Source organism: Petromyzon marinus, chromosome 40 (assembly GCF_048934315.1).
Source record: "Petromyzon marinus isolate PM22_M1 ecotype Great Lakes invasive population chromosome 40, UKy_Petmar_22M1.pri1.0, whole genome shotgun sequence".
Classification (NCBI taxonomy): Eukaryota; Metazoa; Chordata; class Hyperoartia; order Petromyzontiformes; family Petromyzontidae; genus Petromyzon; species Petromyzon marinus.
The window spans coordinates 1,927,731-1,943,441 of record NC_133706.1 but is presented as its reverse complement, the minus strand read 5'-3'; the positions used below and the strand labels follow the sequence as shown (position 1 = coordinate 1,943,441).

General features: G+C 47.3%; 1 protein-coding gene across 1 annotated transcript; it reads left to right on the top strand.

Annotated features, from left to right (window-relative positions):
• The first annotated feature begins 1,127 nt into the window (after positions 1–1,127).
• LOC116950699 (E3 ubiquitin-protein ligase MARCHF3-like) lies at positions 1,128–10,493 on the top strand. Its single transcript, XM_032968674.2, has 5 exons — positions 1,128–2,672; positions 2,975–3,078; positions 4,638–4,845; positions 5,740–5,955; positions 6,992–10,493. The coding sequence occupies exons 2-5, from the start codon at positions 3,023–3,025 to the stop codon at positions 7,154–7,156; spliced, it is 645 nt and encodes a 214-aa protein (XP_032824565.1). The 5' UTR covers positions 1,128–2,672; positions 2,975–3,022; the 3' UTR covers positions 7,157–10,493.
• The last annotated feature ends 5,218 nt before the right edge of the window (positions 10,494–15,711 follow it).

Genomic DNA, 15,711 nt, shown 5'->3' with positions numbered 1-15,711 from the left:
TACCCGTCGGAGGCCGTTTGACTGTGGGAAGGGCTGCGTGCAGATGCAGCACTTGTCGTAGTTATAAAGAAAAAAGAGAGCGAGAGAGCCAAATGGAGTAGGAAGAGAGGGGGCAGAGAGAGAGGGGGGGCGGAAAGGGGGGTAGAGGGAGAGGAGAGGCAGAGAGGGGGGTAGAGAGAGAGAGGGGGGGCAGAGAGGGGGGTAGAGAGAGAGGGAAGGGGAAAGGAGGGAAAAATATATTTTGTTGGGTCTTTCATTTAAAGGGGGGGGGGGGGTTACATAAAGCAAAGCATTAAAAAAACGAAATGATGAACGGAGCAAAGTGCCGACTACACCGAGCATCTTCTTGTTTCCTCTGATCGTAAAAAAAGAATAAAAAGAACGCGGGCTGTGTGCACGTTTTACCATAATCCCCTTTAACAAAATAGCGCCATGATCAGTGTTTCTCTTTCCTGACATTGCACCCATTAAACCCCAACTTATCACTCATTCATGTGTGAGTCGTCTACTATTGTGTAGAATGTGTTTATATGTGAAAAAGCATATCCAGCACAATACTCATTGTAAAATAAAAATCCATGTGGTATTGCAGAGCATTGTGGGTAGTTACAAAGTCCTGTAGTTGTCTCCAGATTCAAAATATACTTGGTTAAATCAACGTCTGGACTTTTTTAACCAATATGCCACTTTTGAAACAAAAAATAACCAGTTTCAGACGTTTGGGTTTCAAAGCATGACTGCAGACCCAACGTGTCTTGAATGGTCCATTATCACAGTACAATGCTGCTCATTGATACATTTGGTCTCCGTTTTTAATATGCTGCCAGTTACATCTTTACATAGAGCGCGATGCGTTTGAATTGTTCTAGACTCGATAATGTAATGTTATAGTATTTTCTGAATGTTTTTGTTTACAGAATATAAACGAGGGTTGATCGTTTTTAGACACATGTAATTACGTACGTGTGTGTGTGTACTAAACAGGGTTGAGTTAACGTACGTAAGGACGCTATGGTGGCGAGATGTTAACTCCCACGCCTGGTGTACAGCGAGGTCGTCGGTTCGACCCCGAACGCTGCTGTTTATTTGGAGTTTGCGTGTCTCTCTCTCTTTTTACGACCAGAGGAAACAAGAAGATGCTCGGTGTAGTCGGCGCTTTGCTTCTCTCTCCCCGTGGTCGCGTGCATTTTTCTCCGGGTCCTCCGGTTTTCCCCTCCACGTTTATAATCAACATCACCACCACGCGTTTATAATCAACATCACCACCACGCGTTTATAATCAACATCACCACCACGCGTTTATAATCAACATCACCACGCGTTGATAATCAACATCACCACCACGCGTTTATAATCTTTGCCTGCAGTAAGTTGAGAAGCCATCGTTTGTGATGGCCAGGTTGTTTCTGACACAAGAGCTATACGTAGCTCAGTGGGCATTGCCTGGGAAGTCGTGTAGTTTAGTAGGCGTCCCTTTGCTTGAGTTGACATTTTAAAAAATATTTAATTCATAATAACGTTCGTCAATTATAACCATTGACTTTAAATATTTATATCTTTTTCCGCCACCCCTGTTATCTCCAGCAACTAATTTCCGCGATAAAAAAATTCCCTATTACCTGCAGATGACTACAAATCGCGGATAATCCCGCGATCTGTGATATTGATGCCCCCACATCACCGCGGATAAGAGGATTTCACACTACTTGCCTTTAACAAAGTACGTAGTAGGCGACGTTTCTGACAATGGCCCTTCACGGCACAGGGCCAGAGAGGTTGTACAGTGACGTTAGACGAATATCGGCTAATGCGGTGGGCGGCAGAGAAGTGACGGGGGGGATGAAGCCAAATCCATTGTTGTACTGAGCTTCTATGCTTCCAACTGAACCAACCCACAATGGTGAATTGTGGCCAAACAACCAACCTCACGAGGAGCGTGTTGACAAGGGGGGGGGCTGAGACTCGCGTCTCGGTGTGACGGTGCGTGGGGGAGCGGTGGTGTCGTGGTTAGCGCTACGCTGCGATACCAACCCGGACCCCCTCCCCGTTCGATTCCCGCTCACGGCCAACACCGGCGACGATTATCCGAACCGGTCGCGGGCCTCCCCTGGGTCGACTCGGCCTCAAATGAGTACCGGGCGCCGCGTGTGGTAAACATCGCCGCCCGGCGTGGTGGTTGTCCACCCACGCCCCCCGCGTGCCGCGTCGGCCTTCGTAGGCGCTCGTCGCTCGCAGCACTTGCCCCCACAGCGCGTCAGTGGCTGCTGTGCGGGGACCTTTGTCTTTGTGTCGGCGCGTGTCCGCGGCGCCGGAGAAGTGGCGGAGCGGACCCGGAAACCCAAGAAACCGTCGTTGAGAACCCCGCGCCACGTGACCGCGACGCGGCGCTCCTATTGGCCGCGAGCTCCCGAGGTGAGCCCGGGCCGATCGCCGCCGCCTCCGCCGCCGCCGAGGAGGAGGAGGAGGAAGGATCGCGGCCCCGGGGCTCCTGCGCGGCTTCCTCCGCCGCGGTTCCGTCTTGCCCCCCGCCGCATCATCGCCCCGTCGACTCCCGGCCCGACAAGCTGCCGAGTCTCCGAGCCGCGAGACCGCCTCCCCACGGGGCCTTGTCCGTGTCGCGTCCTCGCTCGCCTCGGCCAAGTTCAAGTGGGAAGGCCGCCGAGCCCGCCGTGGTCAGTGTCTCGTCGCTGCTCGCTCGCCCGCGCCGCCGCCGCCGCTGTGATTATTATTCTTATTGCCGTTGTTGTCGGCGTCTTTGCTCGTAGCCGTTGTTCGTAGAGAGCGAGAGACGGGACGAGGAGGGCGAGAGCTGTGGTTCGCGCCCAGTTGTAGAGACGACGTCGTGCGGCATCGCGGCGGGGGCCACTCGCCAGTCGCGACAATAGTCGCGGCTGGCGGTGGTCGCACTGTGTCATCAACGATGTGTGGTGGTGGTGGTGGTGTGCGTGTTCCTGCCGTGCGTGCCTTCACGCAGCGGTCGGGAATGGAGTGACGGAAGGCGGCGCCCCCGCTACGACCTCTCATGTCTGCGGCGGACGGCAAGCGGCCGCCCCGCAGTCTCGGGGAGGGACCCACCAGGTAGGGCACTCGGGGTCACTGTAGGCCCGACTCGGCCGTCCACAGACGAACACTCGAGGTTGGGGACCACTCCGCTACGACCGGGGCACCCGCCGTGACTGCCCGGAAGCACCCTGGGCCAAACAAAGGCACCCATGGCTATTGGTGACCTACTGTGGGGGTTACCCAGGGTCACACATGACCACCTTCGGCCGTCTAGGGCCACTGAAAGTGGGACCACTGGGGTTGAAATTCCTTGGGGCCAGTGGTTATGTACAGCGTCGGAGACGCGGTATAAACAATGAACGTTCAGTGGTGGTGGCTCGTGACTCCAGCTTAAGGAAGTCACAAGATAGCATCTCAGAGGTGGCTACGTGGTGGCCCAGAATGATACTACCGTGTCGGAGCACAGAGTTATGACGGCGGAAATCCTTACTTAATATCCGGGTAGCCACCTGATTAAACACGGTTCTCTAGCCTAACGGTTTCATGGCCTCATCATAATCGCCGATAGCCGCACAAGGCATTACATTCGTTCTTTTCCCACTTAAGTCAGACATTTTAAGGCTTGAGGACTAATCATTGCCCAAACATCGTTGCCATGCCACAACATTACTATGTCACAGGGCCAATGAGAAGGTACAACACTGAGCGTAGTCAAAAGGCATTTGAACGAATATCGTAAGTAGTTTTGTGTCATCGTTTGGGAGCAGTTCTGTAACATAGTGCGATGCATTGCATTATGCAGTAGTTACAAGTAAAGATGTAGTTGTTTCATCACATTGTCAATAACGTAATTGGAATATAATAATACAATTATAATTTGTGCCCCTCGTCGGTCATGGAGGTATTTTGATCTGACTTCACCGCACTGGTTACTCCTCAGTTGCCAGTTCCAGGTGATGCATAAAGGTGGATCGATTGATGAGTGTATTGTGAAGATAACATAAGTCACCAGGGCTTGGGTTCCCATCAAATCACTTCTTAGCTGCATGGACTGCATTTGCGTGTCTGTTAGAAAAAAAAAATGCAGGTGAAGTCACTGGCAGTGCATTCCAGTTACATATCCCACCTTCACGAGTCATCTGAGACTGGAAAACCTGAGGTGGCCTTTGGTGCCTCTTGAACTTGGAGCTGCATTGCTCAAAGTGCACATTGCCAATGCACAGATGGAGATTTGTGTCGGATTATTTGATTTTGGTATATCCTCCAATCGCTGCGAATATGATTAGATAATTTGTCTTGAGAGACCTTGTGTAGTTGTACCTCTTGTGTATTCCATACAAATGCACGCTTGAATTTGTGGTCATATTGCATTGGTACCCTAGGATGGAATGCACAATATAAATTAGGATTATGTAAAAAGTAAGTAGGTCGGGTAGGACGTCACTCGAAGGGATGATGGTGATGGCCAATTTCGGTGATGGACTGGCAGACAAAAAAAGAGGACTCCCAAGAGCAACTATGCGGTCAATTAGTGAGCGAGATGCGTCTTACTGTTGCAGAACGGTGAGGCATGTCGACAAATAATTCCGCAGTGGATAGGTGCTGGTTAATTATGAAATATCTTCTCATCCCAGCGTGGCGAGTGTGGAGAGTCCCTTCTGCCGGATCTGCCACGAGGCGGGCTCGGCCGAGGAGCTGCTGTCTCCGTGCGAGTGCATGGGCACGCTTGGCTGGGTGCACCGCGCCTGTCTCGAGCGTTGGCTCGCCGCCTCAAACACCAGCTACTGCGAGCTCTGCCACTTCCAGTTCCTGGTGGAGCGCACGCCACAGCCTTTCTCACAGGTGGCCGGCCTTGTTGGTCTCGTCCCTCACTGATAACCACCACCCTCACCCACCCTCACTATTACGCTTGCGACAGCCCCCGCACCCTCCCAGTGGACCCGGTGTCATTTAGAATCAGCATCAGAGTATTTGGCTGCTGTAAATTTCCACGTGATAAGCCGCTTTGTTAAACTATCGTTTGTGGCCAGGTCTCTTCTGAAAAATAGCTCTATAGCTCAGTTGGCCTTACCTGGTAAAATAAGAATATCTTAGTTTAGTAGCTCTCCTGCGTAGGCATTCATGGTACTCCTGTGTAGCTCCCTGAAGTATTTTCGTGTTCTACCACAGGTTGTTTCTGATGTTTCACGTCACGGCCGGGGGGGGGGGGGGGGTGCTTCTTCCATGTGGTTGCAAAACGTCGGACAGCATGCTAAATAACAGACGATACAACCTGAAAACACATCGGGGAGCTATTCGGCGTGCAGTAGTCACAACTGCACAGGGGCCCGCGTGGCATTGCTGTACAAGCTCTTTATCGCTGTTCAAATTCTCTGATTCATTCATCAAAACTGATTGTTATGCTCATAATAAATGTCACATTTTGTACGTAGGAATCATTCATGCACATGTTACTTGTACGCTCCTGGGACAAATAAAACGGAACACCAAATGAAAAGGCAGTGCTAATAGGACAAAAAATAATCGATTCTTGACTTGAACTGGCGTCGTTTCTTTCAAAACTCATCCAGTCGCAAATACGATTTATAGTTTTACGTCCACAGGCTTGTGTCTTTTATTCGTTAGAACACTGCACCTGGGCGGTGCTGCACGCCTGGGTGTTGCTGCCATTGAGTTGTCGACGCTTGTTCCTGCTGTTTTGCCGACGCTGTTGCTTGCGTGCACGCGTCCCGACAGTGGTTGCGGCGACCGAGCCCCAAGCAGGAGCGGCGCACGCTGCTCAGCGACACGCTGTGCTTCCTCTTCATCTCGCCGCTCGCCGGCGTCTCGGGCTGGCTGTGCCTACGCGGCGCTGCCGACCATATCGAGTCTGGCAGCCGGAGTCGCCTGGAGGCTGCTGGCCTCATTGGCCTCACCGTTGCCCTCCTCACCATCTACCTCTTCTGGACAGCTGTGAGTTTGCGTGATCCATCGTCACGAGCCATGGGGAGATAGCCCGTAGGGGTCCACTGCACATCGTCATTTGTTTCCACTTTCCTCTATCTTGGACCCATGACGAATCAATTCGCTTCTTGCGTTTTCATGAAGTAATTGTCCCTATTTTTTAATTATATTATTTTGAAACGCAGAGCACGGCACTTTTTAAATTCAGTCCGACTTCAAATACGTAGCAAATATTTACCTAATTTTCAAGGGTCAGTCTTAGTTTATCAGCAGACTTTGTCCTGGTCAACCGTGCATCCGAGTGAGTACAATCAGTTGAAAAAACATCAGAGCTTGAAAACATTAATTAGCTTAAGCACATTTTATGGTGTCTGTTTTTTTTTGCGGTCGGCTACAAATGAGGCAAGACAAATAAGCGCCTTACTTCAGCATTTAACCTTGTTTTATAGTGTAGGAGCCTGGGTTGATGACAAACGTCTTGGCACTGACACAGGTGTCCAACTATCCTCCTAAGTTAACATCCTCCTCGGTTACCATCGCTGAGCACAATCGCAAGGGCCCAAAAAGTCCAAGCAGCCGGCAACACACGGCATTATTGACAGTGTAATAGGTACGTGTTGATGTTTCTTGATTCCAGCAAAGCTGTAAAAACTTTGGAAAAAAGGAAATCTCAGAATCAAGCAGTATGAAGAGCACATCCAGTAATACCCCGATTTACGTCTCCCCATTTTTCGTTACTGAGCAAATACGTCGTAACTTTATTAGTAACACCGCTACCTGATTTGTGTCGCCTCAGCCACGCTTACATCACTGACAGCATCATCCGTCTGTTCTCGTGTTTATCACCTCTCAGCCTTCGCCGCCACCTACCCTGTAAATCGCTTTGATTTATGTGGTTTGATATTCGTCGTCGCACCTTTTAGGAACGCATCCCCCGACATAAACCGGGGTATTGCCGTATATGGTTGCCATGAGGTAAGGGAGCTGGTGTTACGACCATAGGTGCCGTCGGATTTACCTATTTCGCTGTGGCCCCCCCACCCAGGTCTCCGTACGCTACCACATCCGGCTGTACCAGGAGTGGCGGAAGACGCACCACCGCGTGAAGCTGCTCACACCCCGGCCGCCCGGGCCTCCGGCCTCTCTCAACCCACTGCTGGGCCCTCCACACCCCGCCAAGCGCCCATCCTCCTCCGACACGGTCGTGTGACCCCCGCGGTTGCTCTCCGCCATTCGACCATGCCAACGCCCCCCCCACCCCCCACCCCCACCCCCGGGCGTCTGACCCAGCCGACACGTCCGGGCGTACGACTCCAATTGCACGCCCCGTGTAACCTTCACCGTCAGATGTGGCCACGTGACCCAGCCGATGCATCCGGTTAACGTGACTTCCATTGATGCTCGGGTCGTGCGACGCCACCGAGGCAGCCCGGTCGCGTGATCTCCCTGCCACGAGCCGGTGTGCGACTTCGCTGTTACGCCCGGATGCGTGCCCCCGTTGGTGGCACTTGGCCATTTGACGCTGCTGTCCACAACCAGCCATGTGACCATGGCTCGCGTGTCGATGCTTCCGGCCATGTGACTTCACCTCTGCAACTTGGCCGCGTCACCACTGACATTTTGCTCTCAGCCGACGCAGCAAGGTCAGCTGCGTTGGCAATGCGTTTTACTGAGGAGTAACTTGACCCGTTGACCCTGTGGCGGCTGCATCCCAGGATCTCCAGACAAACTTATATGGTACAGCTGTGTTTGTGTTTCCCCCCTCACAGCAATATTAAATTGCTTGGTTAACTTTGTTGAATTTACCTGTGACAGGTGTGGCTCTTGTGGAGCACAAGAGGCATGCAAATGGGGTGGGTGAAAAGCCCAGTGGCAAACGGCTTTGGAATGGCAGTCATGAAGGCTGGTGACGGTCAAATCCCACCTTGAGTTCTCTGGCCATTTCCAATTCTCTTGTGCCCAGGTACCGCCACACTTGGGCGTTGTGAGATGCATCGCCACGTGTTGGTGTGCGCAACCGCGCACTTAAAACGTCTGGGGAATACGATCCTTGGGACAGAATCAGAACATTAGTGCGCGCTTGTTTTGTAGTTACGAGTTGCATCGAGAGTTGTGGCAAAGCCACATGTATACCGCTTGCACATTCGCTGCGCACGGGCTTGTGACGTGTGGTTATTCCACCATCTGTCGTTGGGTGGGGCAGTTAGGTGCCAAGTGATAAGGCGGTGAGACCAACGGGGCGGTGTGCAATAACCAGTGATGGAGCAATGATCACACTCGTTGCATTGGGTCCTCTCTACCAAATTGGCGCGCATTGATGCGGTTCATGAGTTGATCAACACAGCCACACTAGGGGATTTGCTTAAGGGATCCAAACGTTTACATATGAAAACGAAGCATGAAATCTGTACAAACATGTCAGCACTTGTATTCCCCACGGATCAAAACTGCACACTTGCCTCAATTGCCCATTCAGATTGTAATTCGCAGATGTAATGAATTCGCTGCATGGCTACGTCCATCTCGTGGGTCGGCGACGGGTGCGCCCGTTTTCGGTGCTGCCGTAGATCATTATTCATGGCCCCTACTTGGCGGCTGGAACCAGCCGACTCGACGCTCACGGGATGCCGGGGGCGTTGTGTCAGTGCTCAGGCCACATCGCAGTCGTGAGTTTCCTATCACCGTCGGGAGGAAGGTTGGGTCTGTGTCAAACTTGGACCACGCAAGAACGGCTCCTATGTATCTTTACTATCTGTGTTTCGGGGCTGCAGCGCTTGGTTGAATGGCACTGGGTGAAACTAAGCTTGTGTTACTTATCAGATAGTATGGCAGACTTCCCCACCCGAAGTGATTTTCTAAATTAGGTTCTTCAAGAAGGTTCTTTTAGGACTGTCCAATGTAAGTTCAATCTGCAGTGATGTAATGACTACGTTTGTGAGTAACACAGCATGCTGTTCAGAGCCACTGTAGGCACCTCATTGTCAGAACATTTATAAGAATTGCCCTTTTTAAAATCGACCACAACTTATACATTTTCTAAAGTGAAAAAACACCCAAACGAGAGAATGAGGCTGATGTTGACTTATCATAAATGTTGAATTGATCAGGAAGCTAAAGCATTCCTCTTCCTGTCGGGAGAACAAACTTGAGTTAAGACCAGACATGGGCCCCCAACTCTTTAAACCCACACAAGTCACGTGCTTGAATTACAAGTACAGCGGATTGGCCACCTTAATGGAAAGAAAAATATATTTGACCACAAGTTAATCTCCCCACTGTAGGTTTTAACTAGCGGTAAAATATATGATCTCCAATTCATTTTTGAAAGTGAAAAAAAAATCAGTCCAGTGAGCTCATCACATGGGAATTCGGTGCGTGCTCATGCGGTGCTTGTTGAGCAGATTCAAATGGCGAGGTTCGTTGTGCAATAGCGGTCACCTCCTGAGATCGCATGGCTTCGCAATGGAGGTGGTGCCGATGTGTGAAAACGGGGACCTTGTCCATCGGCGGGCAGCAGCTGCTGAGGCTGGAGAGAGGCCCGCCGGGACTCGTGAAGTCTTGTTCATATGTATCATAATTTTATCACGCAAACAGTAAATACGTAAATAGCGAGTGTGCAGCCTGAAGCCCTCGTGCTCAAGGGTGACGCACTTTATGCCAGTGTGTTTATTGTGACGACAAAAGCACGCCATGAAGACTTTTCGGACACATTGTATAGAAGGCTCGGAGGTATACGGGTTGGTACAATTGCATGAAGGTAATCGGAATCGTTTGGACTGTGCCACTGCGACTACTGGGAGGAGGGAACACAGCATTATTTTATTTACAGTAATTTATGCTCTCTTTTGTTAATATTGGTGCTGCGGTTCCATGTATATAAGCTGAAATGGATGGGACAGATCTGGTACGTGTGTGAGCAGCACTTGGTGGAGTTGGATCGGTCTCTGACCTGTTTGGTCCATTCCTGCATTAGGACGGACCGCTTCATCACAAGCATTTTCCACTGGCCTGGCGTGAAATCCGCGTGGGTGTTTCGCAGATAATGCTTTTGCAGTGTGGATGATGTACCTAAGGGTTTGCTGTGATTGTGTTCCTTATTTACCTAGTGTTTACAGTTTAAGTTTAATTCCTGTCTTGATGTATTTTGTAAAAGCGGTCGAGTGTGGCTATCCCTGAACTTTATCTTAAATCAAATGGCCTCTCACCGACCAAGAGAATCGTGCTGCCGGTGTGGAAATGGGCACGTGTTAAAGTGTCTGTTATCTGAGTGTTCACGCATCCACAAAGTGCGTTGAGTGAACATGGCACGAGTTTGACTTTATCGTCGTGCCCCATTGATGATGAAGGGGTTTGCGTTCGTGGTCACAGGGTGATGGATGCAGAGTTGGTGGTGTGGTTTGTTCTGCCCGATTTGAAAATGTTCTATTCTAGACTTGGCTGTTATGAAAAAAATTAATTTGTAACAAGTCTTTAGTGTTTGAATGGTTCTGTATAAACGAGTTATTGCTGTACAACGCTCTCAATAAAAGTGTGTATATGCTTGCAAAGTTCAGAGATGCTCGATACATAATATGAATTTGCCACTGGCAGTTCGGCTCGGTGCTCTCGCAGTTCGGGTGGTTTTCCGCTGGCGATTCACTGCCGAGCCAAAACCAAACGGCACTGCACTGGCCTCACAAAACATCTGAATTTGGCTTGGGCCACACTTCTCGGTGGTGCTAATGATGCGTTTATTGCGTGTGAGGCCATCACAGCCTGAGCAAGATGAACAGCCTGGTGGCCAGAAAACGAGTGTAAATTTGTGTGAGCGTTCGTTTCTGTGAACGTGTTGTCACATCTACATTCATCTTGACATCACATACATAAGGAAGCTACGGGAGCTATGCACTTTTAAATCATATAGAAGGAAGCACTGAGCCGAACTGCCAGTGGCAAGAATATGAATTCCTGCAGTCACGAACGCTTTAAGTCAAGATGAAAACTAATTTCTTTGGAAATTAGTTCTCCAAGGAGGAAAGCCCCGCGGTTTCCCAGTGCCAGGAGATTAGCCGACCCTCGCAGGACAAATTACATTGCGGTGCCCCTAAATATTTTTGTTTAAACTGGTGTTTTTTTTTACGAACAGGTTGGCTTGTGAACAGGAGTTGTTTACGTCTGCTCGTTTAACGAAGAGTTGAGGCGAGAGTTACTCCGCAAGTGCCACGACTCCCCCCCTTGGCCCCTACACTGAGCACACGCACGCAGTGCGCACACGCGGTCGTGTCCTGGCGGGGGATTGCCTGGCACATCGGGTTTTCATCCGAAGGGTCCCAAGGAGGAAAGTCCCGCGGTTTCCCAGTGCCAGGAGATTGGCCGACCCTCGCAGGACAGGTCACATTACGGTGCCCTGAGATTGGCTTAAAGTTGCATGGGCGCACAAAGGTTCACCGGGCCAGCCGCAATGAGTCACGCACGACATCGGGAAGGGGGCTGGCTGCATTAAGCGAGCAGACTCTGAGGTCAGGGGATCGCAGCGCCACGGCCTCCCCCAGACCATGTACACACCAGCAGGGTGTGTATTCGCCAGCCGGACGCCCTTCCATATTAAACAGGTTGAGTCAGAAATTAATGAGTACGGGTGCATAGGCATGGGGTCGCGAAGTCACCGTCGCAATGCTCCGTGTACGGGAGGGGAAACGAGCGAGAATCGCCACGTGTAAGCGCACGATTGGCCGCGCGGGATAACGCGACCCCGGGTTTTCTTAAGCGAGGGGGGTTTAAAGGAGAACCCGAGGCATTCAAGAAAGAACTTTTCTTCAACATCTTGGTCACTCAAGACCCCCCCCTCCCCCGGCATCCTGCCGCCTCGAGCTGCTCGCACCATCCGTGTGATGCCAGCGAGTGCTGCTCCGAGGCGGCAGCGATAGGCAAGGTTGTGTCGTCATCCCCCCCTCCGACTCTCACAGCGTCCGTGCGACGCCGTGAGTCCAGCTGCGAGGTGCGTGGTAGGGTGCGTCAGAGTGCTTGGGGACTCGGATAGCAGTAGGCTCGGCTCTGCTCGCAGAATATTCCCTCCCGGTAGTGCAGGGTTTGTGGGCCGTCCATAAATGACGTCACGCGATTTTGGACGATTTTTGACCCCCCCCCCTCGTCACACGGCGTCACAAAAAGTCAGACCCCACTTCAAATATGACGTCACAAAGCTCTGCCCCCCCCCCCCCCCCCAAATATAAAACATGCTTCAAGTCGCTTTAAACTATTGTCGTTGTAGCGCAAGGCGGTAGCCATGGAGTAAACATTGGGGGGGACCAAATCTTCCAGGGCGTCTGGCGGTCCCCCCCCAGGAAAAAAATCTCCCACCCTTCCTCTTGCTCATGATGACACTCGCTGTGAATGGAAGCTGACGGTAATAACACTGTGAATGAAAGCTGACTTAATAAAACTGTGAATGAAAGTTGACTGTAATAAAACTGTGAATGAAAGCTGACTTAATAAAACTGTGAATGAAAGTTGACTGTAATAAAACTGTGAATGAAAGCTGACTGTAATAAAACTGTGGATGAAAGCTGACTGTAATAAAACTGTGAATGAAAGCTGACTGTAATAAAACTGTGAATGAAAGTTGACTGTAATAAAACTGTGAATGAAAGCTGACTGTAATAAAACTGTGAATGAAAGTTGACTAATAAAACTGTGAATGAAAGCTGACGGTAATAAAACTGTGAATGAAAGCTGACTGTAATAAAACTGTGAATGAAAGTTGACTAATAAAACTGTGAATGAAAGCTGACGGTAATAAAATGTGAATGAAAGCTGACTGTAATAAAACTGTGAATGAAAGCTGACTGGAATAAAACTGTGAATGAAAGCTGACTGGAATAAAACTGTGAATGAAAGTTGACTGTAATAAAACTGTGAATGAAAGTTGACTAATAAAACTGTGAATGAAAGCTGACTGTAATAGAGCTGTGAATGAAAGCTGACTGTAATAAAACTGTGAATGATGGCTGACTGTAATAAAACTGTGAATGAAAGCTGACGGTAATAAAAACTGTGAATGAAAGCTGACTGGAATAAAACTGTGAATGAAAGTTGACTGTAATAAAACTGTGAATGAAAGCTGACTGTAATAAAACTGTGAATGAAAGTTGACTGTAATAAAACTGTGAATGATGGCTGACTGTAATAAAACTGTGAATGATGGCTGACGGTAATAAAACTGTGAATGAAAGCTGACTGTAATAAAACTGTGAGTGAAAGCTGACTGGAATAAAACTGTGAATGAAAGCTGACTGTAATAAAACTGTGAATGAAAGCTGACTGTAATAAAACTGTGAATGATGGCTGACGGTAATAAAACTGTGAATGAAAGTTGACTGTAATAAAACTGTGAATGAAAGTTGACTGTAATCAAACTATGAATGAAAGTTGACTGTAATAAAACTGTGAATGAAAGTTGACTGTAATAAAACTGTGAATGATGGCTGACGGTAATAAAACTGTGAATGAAAGCTGACTGTAATAAAACTGTGAATGAAAGTTGACTGTAATAAAACTGTGAATGAAAGTTGACTGTAATAAAACTGTGAATGAAAGCTGACGGTAATAAAATGTGAATGAAAGCTGACTGTAATAAAACTGTGAATGAAAGCTGACTGTAATAAAACTGTGAATGATGGCTGACTGTAATAAAACTGTGAATGAAAGCTGACTGGAATAAAACTGTGAATGAAAGCTGACTGGAATAAAACTGTGAATGAAAGCTGACTGTAATAAAACTGTGAATGAAAGCTGACTGTAATAAAACTGTGAATGAAAGTTGACTGTAATAAAACTGTGCATGAAAGCTGACTGTAATAAACCTGTGAATGAAAGCTGACTGTAATAAAACTGTGAATGAAAGTTGACTGTAATAAAACTGTGAATGATGGCTGACGGTAATAAAACTGTGAATGAAAGTTGACTGTAATAAAACTGTGAATGAAAGCTGACGGTAATAAAACTGTGAATGAAAGTTGACTAATAAAACTGTGAATGAAAGTTGACTGTAATAAAACTGTGAATGAAAGTTGACTAATAAAACTGTGAATGATGGCTGACTGTAATAAAACTGTGAATGAAGGCTGACTGTAATAAAACTGTGAATGAAAGCTGACTGGAATAAAACTGTGAATGAAAGCTGACTGGAATAAAACTGTGAATGAAAGCTGACTGTAATAAAACTGTGAATGAAAGCTGACTGTAATAAAACTGTGAATGAAAGTTGACTGTAATAAAACTGTGCATGAAAGCTGACTGTAATAAACCTGTGAATGAAAGCTGACTGTAATAAAACTGTGAATGAAAGTTGACTGTAATAAAACTGTGAATGATGGCTGACGGTAATAAAACTGTGAATGAAAGTTGACTGTAATAAAACTGTGAATGAAAGCTGACGGTAATAAAACTGTGAATGAAAGTTGACTAATAAAACTGTGAATGAAAGTTGACTGTAATAAAACTGTGAATGAAAGTTGACTAATAAAACTGTGAATGATGGCTGACTGTAATAAAACTGTGAATGAAGGCTGACTGTAATAAAACTGTGAATGAAAGCTGACTTAATAAAACTGTGAATGAAAGCTGACTGTAATAAAACTGTGAATGAAAGCTGACTGTAATAAAACTGTGAATGAAAGCTGACTGTAATAAAACTGTGAATGAACGTTGACTGTAATAAAACTGTGAATGATGGCTGACGGTAATAAAACTGTGAATGAAAGCTGACTGTAATAAAACTGTGAATGAAAGTTGACTAATAAAACTGTGAATGAAAGTTGACTGTAATAAAACTGTGAATGAAAGTTGACTAATAAAACTGTGAATGATGGCTGACGGTAATAAAACTGTGAATGAAAGCTGACTGTAATAAAACTGTGAATGAAAGCTGACTGGAATAAAACTGTGAATGAAAGCTGACTGTAATAAAACTGTGAATGGAAGCTGACGGTAATAAAACTGTGAATGATGGCTGACGGTAATAAAACTGTGAATGAAAGTTGACTGTAATAAAACTGTGAATGAAAGCTGACGGTAATAAAACTGTGAATGAAAGTTGACTAATAAAACTGTGAATGAAAGTTGACTGTAATAAAACTGTGAATGAAAGTTGACTAATAAAACTGTGAATGATGGCTGACTGTAATAAAACTGTGAATGAAGGCTGACTGTAATAAAACTGTGAATGAAAGCTGACTTAATAAAACTGTGAATGAAAGCTGACTGTAATAAAACTGTGAATGAAAGCTGACTGTAATAAAACTGTGAATGAAAGCTGACTGTAATAAAACTGTGAATGAAAGTTGACTGTAATAAAACTGTGAATGATGGCTGACGGTAATAAAACTGTGAATGAAAGCTGACTGTAATAAAACTGTGAATGAAAGTTGACTAATAAAACTGTGAATGAAAGTTGACTGTAATAAAACTGTGAATGAAAGTTGACTAATAAAACTGTGAATGATGGCTGACGGTAATAAAACTGTGAATGAAAGCTGACTGTAATAAAACTGTGAATGAAAGCTGACTGGAATAAAACTGTGAATGAAAGTTGACTGTAATAAAACTGTGAATGATGGCTGACGGTAATAAAACTGTGAATGAAAGCTGACTGTAATAAAACTTGTGTGTGGTGTTGTGTGGTGTTGTTGTGTGGTGTTGTGTGTGGTGTTGTGTGGTGTTGTTGTGTGGTGTTGTTGTGTGGTGTTGTGTGGTGTTGTGTGTGGTGGTGTTGTGTGGTGTCGTGTG